Genomic DNA, 23,911 nt, shown 5'->3' on the forward strand with positions numbered 1-23,911 from the left:
TAGTAGTTAAAAGTCCTATTTTAGAGAAAAGATCTCAGAATGCAATTGATTCTAGAAAGAGGACTGTTGTTGACATATCACCCCAAAGTTCCTGCCCTTAAGAATGTTGACCAGCTTAGACATAGGGGGTGGGGTAGGGTGCAGAAGGGAGTGGAAATACCATTTTAAACAGTTATTCTGGATCTAGCCAAGAATTTGGAGTCACTCTTTAAACGTCTTTATCTTCATCAAAGTTTTCTTTATTTACTTACCTGCCTGTAGACTATAAATGGCTCTATAAAAATAATATATGCAATCTGCGCTCTACAAACTTGCTGTCTATGCAGTAACATTGATTCAGGCAGAATACAAAGGAATTCCTATGGCTAAGTATTAAATCCGTGAGTGTTTATATTGAAGGAGAAAGTAGCCTATTGCATTTGAGTATAGTGAATTAAGAAATACTAATAGGGGCTTCCCTGGTGGCGCGGTGGTTGGGAATGGTGGCCTAATGGTTAGGATTCAGGGCCTTCCCTGCTGTGGCCCAGGTTCAATCCCTGGTTGGAGAAGTGAGATCCTGCAAGTCATGCAGTGTGGCAAAAAAAAAAAAAAAACGGATCGGGGCACAAACCCGTGTCCCCTGCATCGGCAGGCGTACTCTCAACCACTGCGCCACCAGGAAAGCCCCACATTTTTAAATAGTTCATAAATTTCTCTTCTGGCTAGGGTAGACTTCTTGGAAACTTCTTAGATTTTAGATCTCTAGATAAAAAGTATGGCCTTACTCCTTTATTCCTAATCTGCATTTTTGTTCACAGGCTTCTAAACTTTCCTCCAAAGTTACTAATAAAATACTGTATTAATTTCCTGGGGCTACCATTATACAGGACCATAAACTGGGTGGCTTAAACAACAGGCATTTATGGTAGAGGTACTGGGCATTAGGACTTCAGCATTTTTTTGTTGACAGTTAATCCGATGTTATCATCCAACTATCCCATTAGCAGATTTTTCATAAATCTCTATCTCCATCCCTAGTTCCTAGACGTCCATAGCCCACTGGGACCTCAAACTCAACACATCCTGAAACAAACTCATTATCTTAGCACCTCTACCTCCTGTCCCAGTCAGGCTTTCTCCCTTCTTCTATCCATTTCACTTAATGACATCAGCACCCTCTTATCAGTAAAACTATAAGCCAGAAAGTTATCCTTAATGTAGCAGCCCACTGGACATGACATCAGAACACTCTGCCCCTTTTTTTTTTTTTTTTTTTTTTTTTTCACTCTGCCCCTTTTAATTAATGGATATGATTGGGCAGGTTTCTTAACCTCTTTGAGCCTCAGTTTCTTCATTTGCAAAATTAAGGTTAAAAAATTTTAAGGAAAGTTTTAACTATGGGATAGTATATATTAATACAGTTTATATTCATACTTAATATTGTTTGTGACTCTTGAGTCCTGCTTACCCTTAATCCAGTCATTTAAGTCCACTGCATATTTCTCCTCTTCGTTCTCATTGGCTGACACTGTCTTAGTTCATCCACAGGCTGGCCTTTGGAACAACTTCTAGCTCATCTCCCTTATAGCCCTTATACCATCACACTATCACTCTAGTTAACTAACTAAAAAGCACTGAGAAGCATATCATTTCTTTTCAAAATTTCTTTCCCCTCCCTAGGATTTCTGTAAATTTCTAACTTGTCATTTAAGGTTCTGCCATCTGGCCCTAAATAATCTCATCTTCCTCAGTGAGTATTTGCTGTGCATTTTGAGGGGCCCTCTGGATATTCTCAGAATAGGATATGACCAAGCCTCAAGAGGCGTATAATTTAATAGGAGTAACAGAAGTGTTAAATTGTGGTAAGTTTGTGATAGAGGTTCAGTTTTACAAGTCCCATGAGAGAGAGGGAATGACTTATCCAACAGTGTTCCTAGGGGAAAGAGAATATTCAGGAAAGATTTCACACAGAGGCAAAATTAAAGCTAAATTTCTTTCCTTTTTTTTTTTTGAGAACTTACTTTATGCCAGGCACTATTATAAGTGCTTTACATCTATTTGAATATGGTAGGTATTGTGACTGTCCCCAATTTGCAGATGAAGAAACAGACCATTGAGGGGTTAAACGACCAACCCAAGGTCAGCGAGCTATTAAGTTCTCTGTAGGGCTTGAGAAAGCCATGTTCTTAACCATTAAGCTATACTGCTCTCAATCTGAAGTGACACATAGGCTATAAACAAGGAGAAAGATACAGAATCACTAAAGGATGAACCAGAGACTTTAACGAATTGCATGGAGACATGAAAAAGTATATCACATGTTTAAGGAATATTGATCAGTGAAGGGTGGCTAGAATACAGGATTCCAAAACAGGATTCCCAGAACATGGTTAGGCCTGTGAATGCTCTCATTGTGGTTGCTACTGCTTCTTTAAATGTCAGACTCCTCTTTTATTAAGTCTCTCACCTGTTCTCTGCTCCCTGAGGCATGATTCCTTGTATTGTCATGTCTTCTTCTGGCCAAGTTGTCAGATTATGGTCTCAGCTCCTTTCTCCTGCCTCATGATCTTTTCTTTTTCTCTTCTCAACCCATTTCATTTTTTTAAAATTAATTCATTTATTTATCTGTTTTTGGTCTGTTGGGTCATCGTTGCTATGTGTGGGGCTTTCTCTACTCTTCATTGCTGTGTGTGTGCTTCTCATTGCTGTGGCTTCTCTTGTTGTGGAGCACAGGCTCTAGGTGTGCGGGCTTCAGTTGTTGTGGGCACATGGGCTCAGCAATTGTGGCTCACGGGCCCTAGAGCGCAAGCTCACTAGTTGTGGAGCACAGGCTTAATTGCTCTGCAGCATGTGAGATCTTTCCGGACCAGGGATCATACCCGTGTCCCCTGCATTGGCAGGCGGATTCTTAACCACTGCCCCACCAGGAAAGTCCCTCAACCCATTTCTTATTACGTGTGTGGCCATCTTTCATGCTGTCTAATCATCTGGAGTGTAGAGGCATTCTCTGAGGTATTTCACTTTCTCCCCCAAAAGAGGGATGTGCTTTCATTAATTAGCACACTTAAGTGATGATAGTCTCAGACAGGAAGACAACCAGCACATTCCCTGCAAGTCTCTGGAACAGTGTCTTCGGTGTCTGTTACCTCTTGGGTATCAAGATGAACCAATGTTTTCAGTGACCCATTGAAAACTCCCTCCCCAAACTGCCAAGAGAAATGCCCTATTTGTTACCTGCTTGGTAGGGAAGGCCCTCAAAAGGACTGCCTTTGGGCTGGTCTGGCTGCATTCTCTTTGTCTTGGCAACCCCATCAGTGCTCATTTATACCTGCCAAGTATCAGCCCAGCTTCTTTCACCAAGTGCCAAAAACTTGCAGATCCTAATCCACCAAAATGTTCCCTATCTTCCTTCAGTGCCAGCTTCATGTATATTTATGTGTTCTGATATTGTATTCTAGCCCCCCGAAGTAGAATGGATCTAAAAACAGAGAAAATGCAAGTTTAATATACAACGAAAACCCACATTCTAAATTCTGATTTTATCAATGCATTTGCCAAGTGTGATGTTGCAATTTACTTTTCATTTACAGGTGGGAAAATGGAAATAAAGAAAGGGGACAAAACTCCACAGCATCTCATTTAAAGTGAGATTGAGCACTCCAACTACAACATATTAACCAATAATTGATTGTTTAGCCATTGCTATATAAGAGAATAATCTTTCCTTTTATAAATGTTAGCCCTTCAGACTTCATAGGAGAATGGCTCATAGACATTATACTTCTAACTGTCCATTAAGATTACTCACTTTGCATGATAAACATACTGTAGTTTGGATTCTGAACTTCGAAGTAGAAACTTATATCAGACTAAAGAATCCAAATTCTTAGGTTTTTCTTTTTAAACCCTCTTTCAAAAGGGGACTTGTATGATTGTAGTTCGCAAGCCCAGAGATAGTTCACGTACTTAGTAGGTTAATTTACAGACATTACTTTCCTGTAATTATTTGGACCTATTAGAATGATAACTTTAGAAAGTGACTGGCCCTTCTGGCCAAAATGTGCACACATTGTCTTATTTGCTAAGTGGGCTTTTATGATTCATTTAAAATTTTCAAATACAGCCCCATATTAACTAGAAAGAAAATAACTAGTTTACTGTATTAATAAAGTAGGAACATTCAGGTAAACAAATTTGAGCTTTTCTGTTGTCTTTAAAATTTGTTCACATCAAAATAATTTCAAAGTATTTATTTATGGAATGTGAACCATGTAGTTTTTTTAAGTCTTTACTGTTATTTTTCTAATACTTTGCTGATATTTTTCTACATAGTTGCCCTTGGACCAGAAAGAAGAAAATCTGACTCAGGAGTTATGTTGCCAACACTCAGGGTCTCTCTTATCCAAGACATGAGGTATTTGATATATGTGCTAGCATATGGTGATAACTTTGAAATATTTATGGCTTTCATTTAAATTGCTCAAATAACTGTGGCTATGGTATTTTTTGCTTATGTATTCTGAAGAAAACCTTTTTTATAATCTTATTTTATATTTACTTTTATACTATTATGTGTTTTCCTGACATTAAATCCAAAGGCAAAATGCAACTGAGAAGAGTTTTTAAATAGCCCTATTTTAAATTGTAAATTTAAATTGTAAATTTAAATTAAAAATTTTTAAATCGCCCTATTTTAAATTGTAAATTATTTTACAATTTCTCTGGTTCTTTTTTTTTTTTAATCTCCTTGAATTCCTTCTGCCCCCAAATATAAACCAAAAAATCTGCAAATAATGACAGGTTACTTAGCAGAAAAATCGCTGACAGGTAGATTTTCTTTGAAGCAAATGCAAATCTGAGAATTATCACATGCAGTTACTGGCTTTAGAAATCATTAGAAGGCATCAACATACCTAAAATAGATTTATTGAATGAGGAAGGCAGAGGCTTTTTTCTTTTAAACATTTTGGGTACATTTTAGTCAGCTTTTAAAATATGTGGGTCTAAAGTGAATGTTATAACATTTATAACGCTTGAAATTTTTCTTTTGTGGTGTGCTTTAACATTAACTATTGATGTTTATTTGATTTGTCAGAGGCTTACAAGTGAAAAGCATAACTTTTATGAGTGGCATCATAGTACAGTGGTGACACATCCTGGCTTCACACTAGCTGTGTGATCCTAGGCACTTTTTGTAACTTCTCTTTGCCTCAGTTTTTCCTTCTCTCAAATAGAGATAAGAACAGTTATCTAGCTCATAAGAATTAAACTGGTTAGTCCATTACACTAAAAAGTTTCAAGAAGTACTCGGGTCATCCTGAGAGTTCAGTAAATGTTGGATTTTGTTATCTGAATCAATTCCTATGTTTGTGTCTTAAATGCCCTTATTCCTTGATAGATGAAATGTAGTTGTCCTCGTGTAGGTTATGATTCCTTTTGATGGTCAGCATGAGATGAATAGTTGTAACTTTGAGGGGGAAATGCACTCCAGCTCTCTTAATGGAAGCATAAAACCACATCTGTTCTGCAGTGATTTCACAGTAGCCATCACTTTAAGGGGATGATTGTCAAAAGTTTTGCAGTGGTGACCTCAGGGCCAAACTTCTGAAACCTAATTAGGAGATGGTGACGTCACATAAGGCTGCCCCGCTCCTTCCAGTTTCCTGCTTATTTACTTTTATCTGCTTCATGTTGTTGGTTTTTTGTGGGGAGGGATGTCCGGCTTCAGTAAACTCCCTTCACTTTATAAGAGGCAGTCTAGCGTGCTGGTTAAGACCTCAGGCTATGGAACCAGCCTATAAAGGTTGCTATTTTAGCTCTGCCACTCACTAGGCTCCGTAGCCAAGGGTAGTTCCTTATATTCCCAGTTATCTCACCTGTAAAATAATAGTGTTTCTCTTAAAATTTTGGTGTAAATATTCAGTGAGTTAATAAGTGTAAAGCACTCAAAATAGGCCTGGAAATAAATCTATGTTTATGAACTCACGCATACACATACATCTATATTTATTTCTGTTTCTATATTTATTTATAAGTGTGTATATGTATTTTTACACACACATATACACAGTTAATTTTTTTTTTTTTTTTTTACACAGTTAATTTTTTTAAGACCATAAATTCATAATGATATCTCTGATTCCAGTTCAGTACCACAGGACCATTCTAGCCTTCTCCCTTATTCGTAATTTTTTTCTCCAACTATGAGACACCTGGCTCTCGTTATCTGCAGCATATTCACTTATTTGTGCAACCTGTATTTTCGGAATTGCTACCCCAGCCCCTGTAAGGAGCAAGATTACTAGCTAAGCTCAGTGCTGTGCACAGCTCCAGTTTTCTTTGTCATTAGCCTTTCAGTATCCAGTCAAAATACTGTTTTCCAAAACTTAGTTTAGTTCTTTTTTTCTCCAGTCCCTTCAGTGTGGTTGTATTATTCATTTGTAATAGTGTTAGGGTTGTTAGCTTGTATTCCGTTTGAGGTTCCCTCCACATCCTAGTGGTTTTTGTTTTGGGTTTTGGTTAAATTTATATACGGTAAAATTCATCCTCTTTTGGTGTGTAGTTCTATATGTTTTCATAAACACACAATCATGATACAGAACAGTTCCATCACTCCTTTCACATCAACATCTCTCCCAGTTTCCTACCGTCGGCAATCAACTGGTATAATTCCAAGCTCTTTCCACTGAGAGGGCCTCAAAGTAGTAATACCCTAGTAACAATGAGCACAACTAGTGCCCACATATTGGTTTCCAAATACCATTCGCCAATGAAAGGAACCATGGCTTTCTAGAGAAGTGGTTGATTCCAGGACTAAAGAAGGGAAAATATAGGATGAACTTAGTGCATCTTTGGTAAGGCCAGAAAGTAAGGAAGTGCTCAGAAAGTATAGGATCAGGTAATAAAGACATAGGAGAGACATCCCTGGCGGTCTAGTGGTTAAGACACTGAGCTTCCATTGCAGGGGGAGTGGGTTCGATGCCTGGTCTGGAAACTAAGATCCCGCATGCCACATGGCATGGCCAAAAAATAGAAAAAAAAAAAAAAAAAAAAAAAAAAAAAAAATTTCCAGTAATGCTCAGCCATGCTATCGGAGTAGAAAAGCAGGGAGTGGTATACCAATGCCAATTTGTCACCCTAGAGCCTTGCTGGGCTCTGAGATACAAAGGCAGGCATAGTAGAAGATGGAAGTCTTGAATGACCAACAGTTGGGTTCATGCCGGGCAGTGAAGCACAGAAGCCTGATAGATTTGACCAAATTAGGAGAAAAAGACATAATGGAAGAGCTGAATGCCTGAAATCAAAGAGCAGCTGTATTGCAAGTGAGTCAAGATGATATTATGGAGTTTAAGATTCCTGAGATGGGGACTTCCCTGGTGGTCCAGTGGTTGAGACCCCCATGCTTCCACTGCAGGGGGCATGGGTTCAATCCCTGGTTCGGGGACTCAGATCCTGTATGCCGCATGGCACGGCAAAAAAAAAAAAAAAAAAAAAAAAAAAAAAAAGACATAGGAGCCAGGCTGAAAGAGCTCCAAATGGCCAAAGCTGAAACAATTTGAGCAACAAAATTGATAACAGTAGTAATAGAGCATAACCCATAAAATAAATATCCAAGAGCCTATTCTAATTGAATAAATAGATGAAAGCAATGGGACAGCTCTTTTTTACAGAAGCATTCCAATTAATAAACGTAGAAGAATGAAGTAGAAAAATTACTGGTTGAAGGGTCTAAGGTGAAACCAGAATATCTGCATAGTCTCAAAGTATCCTCCCCCAGGAATTTATTAATTGCAGAGGAAAAAATAGTAAGTTCACAGTGGAGAAACCCAGCAGACATCTCTTTAAGCAAGTGATCAAGGTTAACATCACTAGTAATAAGACAAAACTAGTAATGTACCCCCGATATGATATACCAAGAAGAGAACATCACTTCTGCAGTGTTCCTACCATAAATGCATAAACTCAATATAACTATGAGAAAACATGAGAAAAATCCAAATTGGGGGTCATTCTACAAATAGTTGACTAGTACTTTTCAAAAGTATCAAAGTCATAAAGACATGAAAAGGCTGAGGAAATATCATGGATTGGAGGAGACTAAGGAGGTGACAACCAAGTGCAATAGGGTTGCTGGATTAGATCCTAGAACAGAAAAAGAACATAAGTGGAAAAACTGGTGAAATCAGTCTGTAGTTCAATTAATAGTGTTGTACCAATGTGAATGTCTTAGTTTGGTTATGTAAGATGTTAACATTAAGGGAAGCTGTGTATACAGGAACTCTGTGCTACTTTTATTTTAATTTTTTTATTATTATTTTTAACATCTTTATTGGAGTATAATTGCTTTACAGTGGTGTGTTAGTTTCTGCTTTATAACAAAGTGAATCAGTTACACATATACATATGTTCTCATATCGCTTCCCTCTTGCGTCTCCCTCCCTCCCACCCTCCCTATCCCACCCCTCTAGGTGGTCACAAAGCACCGAGCTGATCTCCCTGTGCTATGCAGCTGCTTCCCACTAGCTATCTGTTTTACATTTGGTAGTGTATATGTGTCCATGCCACTCTCTCACTTTGTCACAGCTTACCCTTCCCCCTCCCCATATCCTCAAGTCCGTTCTCTCAGTAGGTCTGTGTCTTTATTCCTGTCTTACCCCTAGGTTCTTTATGACCTTTTGTTTTTTTTTCTTAGATTCCATATATATGTGTTAGCATACGGTGTACTACTTATAGAACATTTTTGTAAATCAAATTATTTCCAAAAAATGTATGTGTGTTTGCGTTTTTTTTGGTTTGTTTGTTAGCAAATTTATTTATTTACTTTTGGGTGTGTTGGGTCTTCGTTTCTGTGCAAGGGCTTTCACTAGTTGCAGCGAGCAGGGGCCACTCTTCATCACGGTGCATGGGCTCTTACTGTCGCGGCCTCTCTTGTTACAGAGCACAGGCTCCAGACGCGCAGGCTCAGTAGTTGTGGCTCACGGGCCTAGTTGCATCGCGGCATGTGGGATCTTCCCAAACCAGGACTCGAACCCGTGTTCCCTGCATTGGCAGGCAGATTCTCAACCACTGCGCCACCAGGGAAGCCCGCGTATTTTCTTTTTTAAACCAGGCCTGGTACAAAGTAAATGTCTAAGGGCTGTTATTATTATAGCTATGGAGTAGATAGCTTATTTTTTTTTAATACTATTTTCTGGTGGTTGTTTTTTTTTTTTTTTTTTTTTTAATTTATTTTTTTTTTTTTGGGCTGCGTTGGGTCTTTAGGGGCTCCTCTTCGTTGCAATGCGCGAGCTTCTCGTTGCGGTGGCTTCTCTTGTTGTGGAGCACAGGCTCTAGGCATGTGGGCTTCAGTAGTTGTGGCATGCGGGCTCAGTAGTTGTGGCTCGCAGGGTCTAGAGCGCAGGCTCAGTAGTTGTGGCACACGGGCTTAGTTGCTCCGCGGCATGTAGGATCTTCCTGGACCAGGGCTCAAACCCATGTCCCCTGCGTTGGCAGGCAGATTCTTAACCACTGCGCCACCAGGGAAGTCCCTGTTGTTTTTTTTAAAAATTTTTTGGCTGTGTCAGGTCTTAGTTGAGGCACCAGTGATCTTCGTTGTGTCATGTGGGATCTTTAGTTGCAGCACATGGGATTTTTAGTTGTGGCATGCAAAGGCTTAGTTCTGGCATGTGGGATCTAGTTCCCTGACCAAGGATTGAACCCGGGCCCCCTGCATTGGGAGCACAGAGTCTTAGCCACTGGACCACCAGGGAAGTCCCAGGAGTAGATAGCTTATTATCCAGGGGTATAATTCTTGGTACAACTGCTGCTCACCTCTTCCTTTGAATGTTAGATCAGTGAGCTGTCACCTCTCTAGTCTAAGCCCCTAAAATTTCTCTCCTGGATTACATCATGGTCCGCATATTTCAGTGCTTGCCCTACTGTAATTCATCCTCCTCACTGCTAATATGGTGATCCTAGAATAAAGTGCAAATCACTTACCCTGACTGGCAGGGCCCTACTTGATCTGACGCCTGTCTGACTGCAGTATTATTTCCTACCACTCTCTCTTCTTTATTTCCTCCAGCATGCCAAACTTGTTTCCTGCCCTGGGGCCTTCTTTACCCGTTCCCTTCACCTGATAGCTTTTCCCTGAGTCCTACCCCCATAGAATCTCCACAGCTAAGGCTCCTTCTTGTCATTTGCATCTTGGTTCAAATGTCACTTCCTCCCACTAGCCATCCCTGACCACCTGGTCTACAGCAGCAATCCAGTCACTCTCTTTCAAATTCCCCTATTTTTTAAAAAAATATTTATTTATTTATTTGGTTGCGTTGGGTCTTAGTTGCAGCAGCCGGGCTCCTTAGTTGTGGCAGTCAGGCTCCTTAGTTGTAGCTCATAGTCTCCTTAGTTGCCGCATGCAGGCTCTCAAATTCCCTTATTTTAATTCTTTGCATAATAGCACTTATTTGCTTGTTTGTTTTTCTAATGCTACTTATGAACTTCATGAGAGAAGAGAATCTATCTGACGTGAAACTGTTGAATTGCAAGTTAGTGTTAACAGAGTGGCACATAATTGGTGCTCAATTAATATTTGTTAAATGAAGGATTTGCCATATTTTAATCTCTTTGAGTGTGGGTAAGAGAATGTGTGTGGGTGTTCATGTGTGTGTGTGTGTGTTTATCTAACATATATACATGTGTATATATATACACACATATATATATATCTCCTTATAGCCAAACTGTTACTGAATTACATTGGTTACAGTTTTGAAGATTTAGAAAGGTGGTGATTGCTGAGGTACCTTTTACTAATCAATTTAAAATTTAGAATATAGAAGAAACTTGAGAAGTCATATTGCTTAGCTTCTTCCTTTTATATATGTGGAAACTCAGGCGCAGGCAGATAAAGTCTAAGACCATATATATAGCCAACTAACAGCAGAAATGGAACTAGAACTAAGGTTTCCTGACACAGTTCATGTCTCTTTCTAACTAGATTCAAGTTCTCAGCCTTTGCCTTGTCATCAGAAAAAATGCCAGGTGTGACTGGGCACAAACAAGTTGGCAGTAGTGTATGGGTGCACATCACCCTAAATATAATTTAGTATAACCTTGAATAGTCTATATTTGTTCAGGATACTCAACAAAAAGTTGATTTCCTATGACTTCTCACTTAAGGGTTACTTTGGCTTTTAATTTTCAGACTTTGCCTGAAAAAGACCCCTGGGTACCCTAAAGTGATGTTTTAGCCAAATGATAGATACTTTTAATAAAACTTAACTGGTTGATTGCTTTCAAAAGGTGTCTAGTATGGTAGAAAGGCATTGCCGAGAAAAGACAAGCTGACTTCCTAGGGTTTTTCCCTAAGATTTTATTATTAAAAATTTTAAACATACAGCCAAGTCAAAAGATTTTATAGTGAATGCATCCATATACCCACAACCTAGATTCTACCACTAACATTTTTCTATGGCTTTTTAAAAAAATGGGGTAAAATATATATCTCATAAAATTTACCATTTTAACCATTTTTATGTGTATAGTCAGTGGCATTAAGTACATTTGCAGTAGTACAACCGTTACCTCTGTCCATCTCCAGAACTTATTGTCATTGTAAACTGAAACTCTGTACCCATTAAACAATAGCTCCTCAAGCCCCTGGTAACCACTGTTCTATTTCCTGTCACTGTGAATTTGACTATTCTAGGTACCTCATATAAGTGGAATCATGCTTTTTGTGTCTAGTTCGTTTAACTTAGCATAGTATTTTTGTGGTTCATCCGTGTTACAGCATGTATCAGAACTTCCTTACTTTTTTAGGCTGAATAGTATTCCGGTGTATGTACATACCACATTTTGTTATTCCACTCATTCATCGATGGGCATTTGGGTTGTTTCCACCTTTTGGCTGTTCTGAATAGTGCTGCTATGAATGTGAGTGTACAAATATGTGTTTGGGTTCCTGCTTTTAGTTCTTTTGGGTGTGTACCCAAAAATGGAATTGCTTGATCATACAAAAAATAATAATAATAGGCTGAACTTGGGTCATCTGTCCACTCTTGTCTAGTCATCTATGATCAGGTAAGGGCATGGTCTCAGGAAGCCAGTTAAACCAATTTATTATTTCCTTAACCAGAGGACTTGATATTCTTTTTTGCGGTACGCGGGCCTCTCACTGTTGTGGCTTCTCCCATTGTGGAGCATAGGCTCCGGACGCGCAGGCTCAGCAGCCATGGCTCACGGGCCCAGCCGCTCCACAGCATGTGGGATCTTCCCGGACCGGGGCATGAACCTGTGTCCCCTGCATCAGCAGGCGGACTCTCAACCACTGCGCCACCAGGGAGGCCCCAGGACTGGATATTCTTTCATTGATAAAGATAGGCTCTGCCTGGAAGCTAGATCAAAATCAGAAGTCTACTTGCTGTCCTCAGGAGCAGAGATATGGATGCCTGATCACCCAGCTCCATGCCATTGATCCTCATACTAAGGGGACTGATGTCATCTCAGAAAGGCCCTGCAGAAACACTGCCTGTGGTTCTCTCTCCCTTTTCTCTGCTTCATTCTGCCTCTTTAAGATAACTTTATATGTATTGTTGTTCTTATTCTTGATATGTTTACTTTAACTCTCAGTGCACGGGCTTATTTCTGTTTCCAAGTTCTTGGCAAGTACTTCATTGTAATCCCTAGTTGCTAGCGCGATAGTTGATGTAGATGCTTTTCCTTAAAGAGAAACACCCAAGTAATATTTCTAAACTTCGGTTTCTTTCACTATGGGCACTTAAAAACTTGTTTTTTAAAGATTAGGTAGCAAAGATATCTGAGTTCACGCATTCTGTGGGGCACATTCCCTGACAGTACCTCCTGTTTCCCACATTTCTCTCTTGAAGCAAAGCCACTGGCAGTGTAGAGACTTTGAGTCCTCATAGTTGTCAAGTGTCTTGGTACCAGATTGCTTAGCAGCTGGCATGAGTCCAGACATGTCTACAGGCTATCCCCTGTTATCTCTGACAACTCCCCAGGACCTTCATAGATGCCAAGTATCACCATACTGTCAGTTATAGAATGATTCTTTTCTTCCAAAGAGAAAGGCTTGGGACAGTAAATATTAATAATTGTACAAGTCGTTGTCTACTTATAAAAGAGGAGTATTACCATGCCGTTACCATTATTACCAATTTCTTTCCAGAGTAGTTGTGCATATATCATCTAGCCATTCAAACTAGCACGGGCTTTCTCTAGTTGCCGTGAGCAGGGGCTACTCTTCATTGCGGTGTGCGGGCTTCTCATTGCAGTGGCTTCTCTTGTTGCGGAGCACAGGTTCTAGGCACACAGGCTCAGTAGTTGTGGCTCTCGGGCTCTAGAGTGCAGGCTCAGTAGTTGTGGCACACAGGCTTAGTTGCTCCGCGGCATGTGGGATCTTCCCAGACCAGGGTTCGAACCCGTGTCCCCAGAATTGGCAGGCGGATTCCTAACCACTGCGCCACCAGAGAAGTTCCCCAACTTTTATTCTTAATGACAAAATGCAATTAATAATGAGGGGCATAGTAGAACATTACATGATTGAGGAGATTGTGAGTACTATAATCCAAGTATAGATATTCTGAATATGTAAACAAATGAACAGGATATCTGAGTAAACCCTAGAAATATCTGGTTTACGATGGGAATAAATTACTTGAGGGTAAATTGGCTACTCACTTTATCTTTTTATAACTAATGTCTGCATATGAGCTGTGAGCATCTGGCTTTATTCTACACTAAAGTTAAATAGTCACGATTGGTTTTGTTACCCTCAGAAGGAATATTTGAGGAATTTTTATGACTATACAGAATGTGGGCTCACACTAAAATTGGCTAATTCCTTAATCTCTCTAATAAATATTATTGTGTTTCATTGGTGATACAGTGAAATAAGCACCAGTTTTGGACTCAGGAAATGTGGATTCAAATTTAGTTGCTGCCACTCTCAGGAATCATTCAGTTTTAGGGAACAGAAGCCCGTTCAAACTAGCTTCAGCAGAAAGGAGGATTTATGGGAGATACATGAGGGTATTTTCCAGAATCCAAGCACAAGAACTGTGGCTGGATTGGAAAACAGTTTTGTCCAAGGTTACTCTCCATCTCAGAAGAAGCAAATTGTCCCTGCTTTTCCCTCCACTTCTGCTGCTTCTCCTCCCCTCTGTCTCTTTCCCTCCTTTTCTGCTTTACTGTGAACATGCTCTCCCAAGCCCTGGCCTTAACATCCCTTATTTAAGCATTCAACAAAAACGAACTTGGTTTTTCAGTGTAGTAATTTCCAGTTTCTGAGAGAAAATCTGATTGGCTCAGCTTAGATCAGGCAGATGCTGCTTATCCATTCAGTTCTAGCTGAAGGATAAGGAGCATCGTCATGGTGGTACCTGAAGTTGTTGCTTCTGGTTCTTCTGGGTCTGTAGAAGGAGAGCTACTCCAAGAATGTGAGTACCAGGAAGAAATGATTGGTAAAAAATGGGTGGCATCTCTAGAATATGTACTATTTCTGTGACCTTGGGTGGGTCACTTAGTCTTGATGAATCTCAGTTTACTCATTTTTGAAGTGAAATAATGATGGTCTCCCTCTCACTAGTTATTGTGACAATCAGATAAGGCAGAATACATAAAAATTAGAAAGCTTTGTACCAGGCTTGGAAACAAATCAAATAAATAAGCTATTTAAACCACACCATGTTTGCTTTTCTGTGAATTAACAGGATCTATTTTATTTTAATTTTTATTTTTGGCTGCACTGGGTCTTCATTGCTGTGCACGGGCTTTCTCTAGTTGCACCGAGTGGGGTGTACTCTTCATTGCAGTGCGTGGACTTCTCATTGCAGTGGCTTCTCTTATTGCGGAGCATGGGCTCTAAGTACACGGGCTTCAGTAGTTGCAGCATGCGGGCTCAGTAGTTGCAGCATGTGGGCCCTAGAGTACGTGCGCCTCAATAGTTGAGGCGCATGGGCTCAGTAGTTGTGGCACGTGGCCTCAGTAGTTGTGGCTTGTGGGCTGTAGAGTACAGGCTCAGTAGTTGTGGCACACGGGCCCAGCTGCTCCACGGCATGTGGGATCCTCCCAGACCAGGGATCAAACCCGTGTCCCCTGCATCGGCAGGTGGACTCCCAACCACTGTGCCACGAGGGAAGTCCCCAGGATCTATTTTAGAAGTAATACTTGTATAATATTATGCTGAGTATCATTGTAATTACCTATAATAAATTATTCCAATTAAAAAGATTCAAATGGGGGCTTCCCTGGTGGTGCAGTGATTGAGAGTCCACCTGCCGATGCAGGGGACGTGGGTTCGTGCCCTGGTCCAGGAGGATCCCACATGCCGCGGAGCAGCTGGGCCCGTGAGCCATGGCCGCTGAGCCTGTGCGTCCGGAGCCTGTGCTCTGCAATGGGAGAGGCCACAACAGTGAGAGGCCCGCGTACTGAAAAAGAAAAAAAAAAAAAGATTCAAATGGTATAACTACACAGAAAAAATTTTAATAGATTTAAAGTTGAATAACACAGCACATAAAATTGTTTTAAAGGATAAAATTAGATATAGATTTACAAAGCAACAGAATTTTTTTAGCATTTTATATACACTAGGCCCTAGAGGGAGCAAAGAAGGATTCAAGGCTAGTAAGAAGTATTGGGCTCCTCATTCTCAGGGAGCTTTTGTCAAGCTGAGAAAAATGTATACCAAGAGAAAATGATAAAAGTAGTAATGCACAATAAATGCAAATCAGACTATAGAATTCCGTAAATTAGAGAGGTCATTGAAGGCTGTCATGGTCAAGGAAAACTTTCTAGAAGAAGCTGGGATTTCAAACATGAATAGAATCAAATAAGGAAGCTAGAAGAGAATAAGTACTTCAGGTAATAAAATACAGAGTCTTATAAGTTAACTGCTTGGAATAGAATTTTTTAATAGGAAAATATGTTGAGGCCAAGGGGTAATGGGCCTTGAATGCGGGCCTGAGCAGTTCAGGCTATATCCCGTGAGCTTCTGAATATTCTGGGACAAAGGAATTACATTAGGAGGCAATCTTTTAGGCAGAGTAATTTCCCTGGTGCCAGTGAACAAGGGGCTTGAGGAGAAGAATCTGGTGGCCTCATCTCCTAATTCCCATGCTTCCTGCCAAAAAGAACACAAAAAAACAAACAAATAAACAAAAATTAGTGCAAACATTTTTATGATGGGAGTGCTGATAGCCACCTAAATAAAAGAGGTTTCACTTTATGTATTCCAATCCTTCCCATTTTCCTTTAACATAACATTGTTTTTCAAATACTTATTTCCCATTTTGACATTCTTCACCTATCATGTCTCCAGATACTTAAGACCAGCATGAAACTAATTTCAGTAGACTTTACTGTTTTAGAGTAGGAAGAACACTTAGGGAAAGATTATACAACATACGTACTTACCAAACCTCATATAGATTCATTTCTGGTGGATACACTTTGATCAACTTGGTATTCCTGGATCATGTGAGCTCTAACCTGGCACTGCACTCATGGGGGGACCTTGTACATACTGTGGAACTTTAAGTGGTAAATACCTGAGCATTTCCCCCTTGTTGCTTTTAGTCAACTGTGTCATCATTTGGGCAATGTCAGTAGTTGAGGAACAGCCAGTGCTGTTTCCTAGGCTCATTTTGGAGGTGCCCGTGTGGGTCATCCCACCACTGCCGCCACCACCAGAACCAGGGTCTAAGCGGAACTTGCCTGACACCAGCTTTCTCCGTTCACGACCGTGTGTAATGGTATTAGCCCTTTAAAGATAAATTGTCTGTCATAATTTCTGAAAAAAATTCTTAGAGGTGAGGTTGGTTAACGAAACGGCAACAGAATTTTCTTTTATATCCTCATTCTGACTTGTTCTTAAGCCATCTCTTTAAGCCTCACTTGTGTGATGTGATAATGCTTTACATTTTATCGAGAGTGTTTGATCAGACGCAAGGGAGGCTGCCCCAGACGGGAAGCCCGAGCAGCCAGACGAGCCACCCTGCCCCTGCTGGGGGAGGAGCCACAACGAGGCTGCCTAATGGGGCTGGTTTGACCTGAGCAGGTGACCAACGGCCAGGGGGCGAGGAGGTGAGGGGGTGGGGCTGCAGAAGGCCTGCCTACAAATGGGGTCGAGGGGCATGACCACACTGCAGACGTGGAGCCCTTCTGCCCAGGGCTGGCAAGAAAGCCAAATTGCAGGGGCGGGGTGGGTCGGGGATGTGGACCTGCGCGAACAGTATGGAGATGTATGGGCACTCACGAGGCATCCAGGACATGGAACAGCAGCGCTGGGGACCACAGGTGACCCGCAGCCCGGCAACCAGCACAGAGAGCGTCATGGCAGAGCAGGTGGCTCTGAACCAGACCCAGGTGTGTGGGATACTATGGGAAGAGCTGCACCAAAGTGATTCCTTCCACCAGTTTGATACACATATCTTCATCATCACGGGCGCATCCAGCAACCTGGCCAAGAGGAAGATCTACGCCACCATCTGGTGGCTGTTCTGGGGTGGCCTTCTGCCAGAAGATACCTTCATCATGGGCTACACCCTCTCCCACCTCACAGTGGCCAGTACACGCAAGTGGAGCGAGCTATTCATCAAAGCTACCCCAGAGCAGAAGCCCAAGCTGGAGGAGTTCTTTGCCCGCAACTCCTATGTGACTGGCCATTATGATGATGCAGCCTCCTATGAGCGCCTCAACAGCCACATGAACACCCTCCACCAGGGTACGTAAGCCAACCGCCTCTTCTGCCTGGCCTTTCCCCGCAAAGCCTATGAGGCTGTCACCAAGAACATCCACAAGACCTGCATGAGCCAGATAGGCTGGAACTGTATCATTATGGAGAAGCCCTTTGGGAGGAACCTGCAGAGTTCCAACCACATTTCCTCCCTGTTTCACGAGGACCAAATCTGCCGCATCGACCACTACATGGGCAAGGAGATGGCCCAGAACCTCATGGTTCTGAGGTTTGCCAACAGGATCTTCAGCCCCATCTGGAACTGTGACAACATGTCCTACGTCATTCTCACCTTCAAGGAGTCCTTTGGCACTGAGGGCTGCTGGGGCTACTTCAATGACTTTGGGATCCTCTGAGATGTGATGGAAAGTCAGATCCTGCAGATGGTGTGTCTGGTGACCATGGAGAAGCCCGTCTCCACCGACTCAGATGACGTCCGTGATGAGAGGTCAGGATGTTGAAATGTATCTCAGAGGCGCAGGCGAGCAATGTGGTCCTGGGCCAGTACGTGGGGAACCCCAACGGAGAAGGTGAGGCCACCAAAGCGTACCTGGACGACCCCATGGTGCCCCGCAGCTCCACCACCGCCACCTTTGCAGCTGTCATCCTCTACGTGGGGAACCAGAGGTGGGACGGGTGCCCTTCATCTTGTGCTACAGCAAAGCCCTGAATGAGCACAAAGCTGAGGTGCCTCTGCAGTTCCGAGACGTGGCCGGTGACATCTTCCAGCAGCAGTGCAAGCACAGCAAGCTGGCGATCCGCGTGCAGCCCAACGAGGCCGTGTACACCAAGATGATGACCAAGAAGCCCAGCATGTTCTTCAACCATGAGGAGTCGATGCTGAACCTGACCTATGGCAGCAGGTACAAGAACGTGAAGCTCCCAGATGCATATGAGCGCCTCATCCTGGACATCTTCTTTGGGAGCCAGACGCACTTTATGTGCAGTGATGAGCTCCAGCAGGCCTGGTGCATCTTCACACCACTGCTGCACCAGATCGAATGGGAGTAGCCCCAGCCCATCCCCTACATCTACAGCAGCTGAGGCCCCACAGAGGCAGATGAGCTGATGAAGAGAGTGGGCTTCCCATACAAGGGGACCTACAAGGGGTGAACTCCCACAAGCTCTGAGCCCTGAGCACCTGGTCCCCACTCCCACCCACCTTGGCCCTGTCTCTCTGTCCTTCCCACTGTCTGACCCCACTTCAGGAGGACTTTGGGACCATAAACGTCAGCCTCACGTTACCAGCCCCGGGCCTAGGCCACCCTGTGCCACTGCTGCCTTGGGCCCAGCTGCATTCCTCAACCACCAAGCCTTGGAGAGTCGTGCTGTGACCATCCCCAGCCACCACTGAGCCAGCTTCTGTCCACAAGACTGAGCCCCAGTGGAAGGAAGGAGAGTGGCTCTTCATCTATCCTGGCTTCTTCTGAGGCCTGGAGTTAGGAGCCACAGGGAGGGGAAGTGATAGGCCTCATGATCTGTATAAGTCAAATCATTATGTTGTACACCTTAAACTTAGACAGTGCCGTGTATCAATTATACCTCAATAAAACTGGGGGGGAAAAGAGAATGTGTGTGTTTTACTGGGAGGATATTCCTTACTCTGAATGCTTGGAATCATCAGAGAAAAGGGTTTGTTGCAATATTTATTACAGCTGAGATGAGTCATTCTGTACATTAAAAAAAAAAAAATCAAAGGAAGGGATGGTGGGTCACAATCACAAAGACTTTTCAGTGAGTCACTGTAGTGGTTCTATAATTATCCTGTCCCTTAGGCTTGTCCTTCCTGCTCAATCCTTCTTTCTCCTTAGGAGGAGAATCATTAGATAAATTCAGTCCTGCTGGGTATGGCATCAACTTCTACACAGAATACTAATATATACATATATGTAACATTCATTTGGGGGTTGACCACACAGTTTGTTTGTGGCCACACAATTTCCTAAGTCTCTCAAATGTTTAAGAATTTTGAATTTATTAGTATAGTACAGCTTGTATTCTAATGCCATAGAAAATGCGATTTCATATTTTCCATATGTTGTCAGGGCAATTTGAAAAACGATTCAGTGGATTAAAGTTGTAGCAGATACTTCAACTGTAGAACAATTATTCTGAATAAGAACTTGAATATTCAGCCTGTTTTATTGCTTTTATTTTTCTGAGTGTCAGGAGTAAGCAAGTGCCCGTTTATAGGTATCTATGAGCCTGAAACAAGAATAAATAAAACCTGAAAGTGTGAATGAGTGTTAAATGCTTTATCTTAGGATATTGCCTGTGTGCTTGTGTTTTAATAGTAATTCTGATGTTGGACTAATTTCGTGATTCAGGTGGAACACTTGAAGTTTAATCAACATAAATTGTGTGTTGCCTGTTGCTTCCTCTAAGTACAAAATAACTTTTCTGTGCAAGGTGCTGTAACTCTTCATTTCTTTTCCAGTTCAAGGTTAGCCTTAGGATTTACATCTTTGCTGTTTTACTATTCTTTAGGCATATTCAAAACATGAGTGAGATCAAGACTGATGTCGGACGAGCTCGAGCATGGATAAGATTGTCTCTAGAAAAGAAGCTCTTGTCCCAGCATCTCAAGCAGTTGCTCTCTAACCAACTGCTCACAAAGTAAGAGATGGCCTCTTGAGGCATTTCTGTTTCTGTGACCTGTGTGCTTACAAAATACATTGCATAGGCTGCCAAGCTGCTTTCTTCAGCCTGAGTTGCTGACTCCTCTGCACATGAACTCTTCCTTTCTAACAGGCACATGCTTCAGAAACTCTGTGTCATGACCTCCTATTTGATTATATCTGGGAGGGTACAGATTTCAGAGCCAAGGGGCAGATTGTGCTACTCTGTTGAGAACACAAGCTAATAGTCCCACAGCTGATAGTAACATCCAAAAGATGGGTGGAATTTATGTAAACCGTATATCATATTCTAAAGGTCACAGCAAAACCAGGAGTGGTAAAAAAATAAAAAGGTCCACAGGAAAGGGCTTCTCTGAGAGTCTTGCTAATACTTACATTTAGTAGTTTAGAGCCAGGAAACCAGTCAAGTGCGTATTAGTTAATTGTTAACTGTTTTGATAGTTTCCCTTTACCCCATCAAGAAACCTTGGATGAAATGCGTCATCCAGCTAATATGTATAGTAGAGCTAATTTGAAGGTTGAGGACTTTGAGTTCTCTTAGACCAAAGGTATGCAAAGAATTCAACAGAGACCTCAAACGTGACAGTGTTGGAATGCCACCAAAACCCAATTCTTTTTGTGATTTTGCATTTGTACATATCACTGTTGGGTTAAGTTACTCTCTGGAGCATTTTAGGATGAGTCTTAATGTCCAAAGAATAGCTTTGATAAAGAGTGCATGATGTGAAGTACAGTCTGTGAACCTGACCTTGTTCTCTTAAAACTGATTACTCTCCCCACACCTTATCCCCACCCATAAGTCACTTGCCCTTTGTGGCCAAAGTACAAAGAAGAAAATGATAATCATTTAAAATCTTACTACATAAAGGTGACGACTAAGTATTTCACATGTTTTCTTCTGTACTTCTGTACATGTTCTCTTAGTTAAGATTATACTGTATTTGCAATTCAGCATCATCTTTTTTTGGCTTAATATTATACCATAACATTTTCTATATCGTAAGGATTTAGCCTCTGAAATCTGAATGCCTGTGTTCAAATACTACCTTTACTATGCACTATTTGAATAGCCTTAGACAAGATACTTAACTTCACTGTATCTCTGTTTTCCTCATCTACAAAAGGAGAATGCTAATAGACTTACCTCTCGTGGTCACGAGAATTAAATATATTAATAATTTTTAAATACTTGGAAAATGCTTAAATGTAAGTGCTTAATAAAAAGTTATTTATTATTTTTGGGAGTAGTAGTTTTGTTTTTGTTAAAACTCTTCCTAAACTTTATTTTTAATGGGTATACAATGATATATTTTTACTTTTACACATAATATTCAAGTGGACATTTGTGAGTAAATCTTTGCCCACATTTCATATTATATCCCTAGGACTGAGCCCTTAAAGTAAAATTAATGAGTCAAAGAATATGACTGGTTCAAAATAATTATTACCAACAAATTGCTTTTCTGAAATTTTCAGTTCCACTTTTTATTATTCACTGCCACCCCCCACCCCCCATCAGCAGTGGTCATCACTTTTAAATCTTTATTACTTTGAGAGACAAAATGGATTCGTGGCAGGTTATTTCTTTAATTACTAAATAGATTTAAATTTGTTATTAACTGTATATGTGTTCATTTTTGTGAATTGTCTGTTCTTTCTAGATTAAAGTTTCTACCCATAGTTTGTCTAAGTGGAAATGTTTATTTTTAGTGAAAGACAGAATGAAAAATATACTATACTATTATTTTGTGCTTGTCTTACCCTTTCCTAGGAAGCTTTATAAACGTTATGCTTTTCTACGTTGTGAAGAAGAAAGAGAGCAGTTTCTTTACCATCTTCTTTCCCTCAATGCTGTGGACTATTTCTGCTTCACCAGTGTGTTCACCACTATCAGTAAGTCTGGAGAATTGACTGTTAAGTGAAGAGTTGCTCAGTTGACTAATGGAATAAGGTTTATAGTTTTTAAAACGAGACATATCACAGTACAGTGAGTCACACACTGTGACATCCACCACCACCCCCGCCCTACCCCATCTCCATTTATGAATGAAGGTTGTGCCCCAGCAGCCGGAGATGCTGCTGGAAGACCACCCTCAGCTGTCAGCTCCTGTGGGGAGTGTCTCACCAAAGAAAACTACCTTACCTGAAGCTATCCCTCCTACCAGAGCTGGCCAGCATCCCTGCCTGATCCATGGGCTGTCCCAGAACTCACTGTGGGACCAGCTGAGCACTCACAGCATCAGAGCTCAGTTTCTGCCTCAGCCCATCATGCTTTCTTCCTCACATTCTGCATACTAATTTCTGACTCAGAGTCCGCTTCCCAGGAAACCCAGTCTGCAGTAGGAATTGGGATGGATGTAAAGGAAAATGTTTTATTAAACAAATATTCCAATATCTTACCTGAAACACATACATTCAAAGAATCGGTATATGATAATAAACTTATATAACTGAGCATCATTAAACTTTGAAGATTCAGAAAGACTTCAGGATCTTGCTGGGTGTTGTAGGTCTATAGAGGGAGGAAATGATGATTGGAGATGTGTTTTTGATAAATTGAATTACAGCATTTATTCTGTTGCAGTGCGTCCCCTTCCCTACTTTGGAGAATTTTTACTTGTATCAGCAGTTTTATTCAGCTGCAAGTATCAGAAGCTTGGAAAATAGTGGTTTAAAGAAATCGGTTGTTTTAATTTTCTTACACAGTGATAAGTCTTGGGGTAGGCAGTCCACAGTGCTATCACGGACCCAGGCTCTTTGACAGTTATCAGTGCGTGCTAATCGCCTCCAGCGATGGCTGTTCTCAGTCTACCCTCCAGCCCAAAGAGGGAAGGAGTGCCAGGGAAGAGGGGTTAGAATCTGTGCTAGAAAAACATAGTTTTCTAAGAAATCTCAATAAATATCACCAATATTTCACTGGGCACAGTTGTGTAGGTTTTGGCCTTCGAAGTCTCTGGTAGAGGCAGACAAGGGGAAAATGGAGTTGGAATGGTTATTGGGACAACCTGTATTATCTTTCAAGCTACTATTAGTTTACTAGAAACTAAGGTGTTATATACAGTTTTGAAAGAGAAGAGTTAGGATCCTAAGTTCCTCCCCATATATGCAGATTTCTCTTCATCTGAGGAACTCTTTCAGTTAGAGGAATCGAAATACTTCATGAAATAAATATTCTGAGTTTAATAATATTGCTCTTTTTCTACTTTATGAAATCATTGTTGTGCATCTGTGAGCCCTTTGCAGCCACAGAACTGCTGACCTTAAACAGGCCTTATTCGGTAGCTTTTCTAATCCTGTCAGTGAAAGAAATGAAAGTAGCCTCTGGGGCCTAAAATAACATCTTGCACTAACCTCTTCTGCTTTCAGTTTCAAAAATCATTTGAGTCTCATGATTACTAAACCATGAAAGTATGGCCTTCCCTCTGACATTTTCCTTTCCTTCAGCCAAAATAAAAGGACAGAAAGGGAGGTTATTCACCCAAAAGAAAGTCGTCTATGTAAAGTTAGGGAAATGAACCATTTATCCCATTCATTTTGCTCATCTAAGAGCACATTGAAG

At 41.2% G+C, this 23,911-nt stretch overlaps 1 protein-coding gene and 1 pseudogene across 2 annotated transcripts in view; both read left to right on the plus strand.

Annotated features, from left to right (window-relative positions):
- The window catches only part of DENND5B (DENN domain containing 5B), a 207,139-nt gene that overhangs the window by 166,368 nt on the left and 16,860 nt on the right, over positions 1-23,911 (plus strand). For both annotated transcript variants that reach the window (XM_024747115.1, XM_024747113.1), the window contains 3 exons: positions 4,312-4,393; positions 20,201-20,329; positions 22,124-22,245. In XM_024747115.1, coding sequence (XP_024602883.1) covers positions 4,312-4,393; positions 20,201-20,329; positions 22,124-22,245 — 333 coding nt within the window. The remainder of the gene's footprint in view (positions 1-4,311; positions 4,394-20,200; positions 20,330-22,123; positions 22,246-23,911) is intronic.
- LOC112401061 (glucose-6-phosphate 1-dehydrogenase pseudogene) lies at positions 17,287-18,826 on the plus strand (annotated as a pseudogene).

The sequence above is a fragment of the Neophocaena asiaeorientalis genome, unplaced genomic scaffold, assembly GCF_003031525.2.
Source record: "Neophocaena asiaeorientalis asiaeorientalis breed wild unplaced genomic scaffold, Neophocaena_asiaeorientalis_V1.1 scaffold487, whole genome shotgun sequence".
Lineage (NCBI taxonomy): Eukaryota > Metazoa > Chordata > Mammalia > Artiodactyla > Phocoenidae > Neophocaena > Neophocaena asiaeorientalis.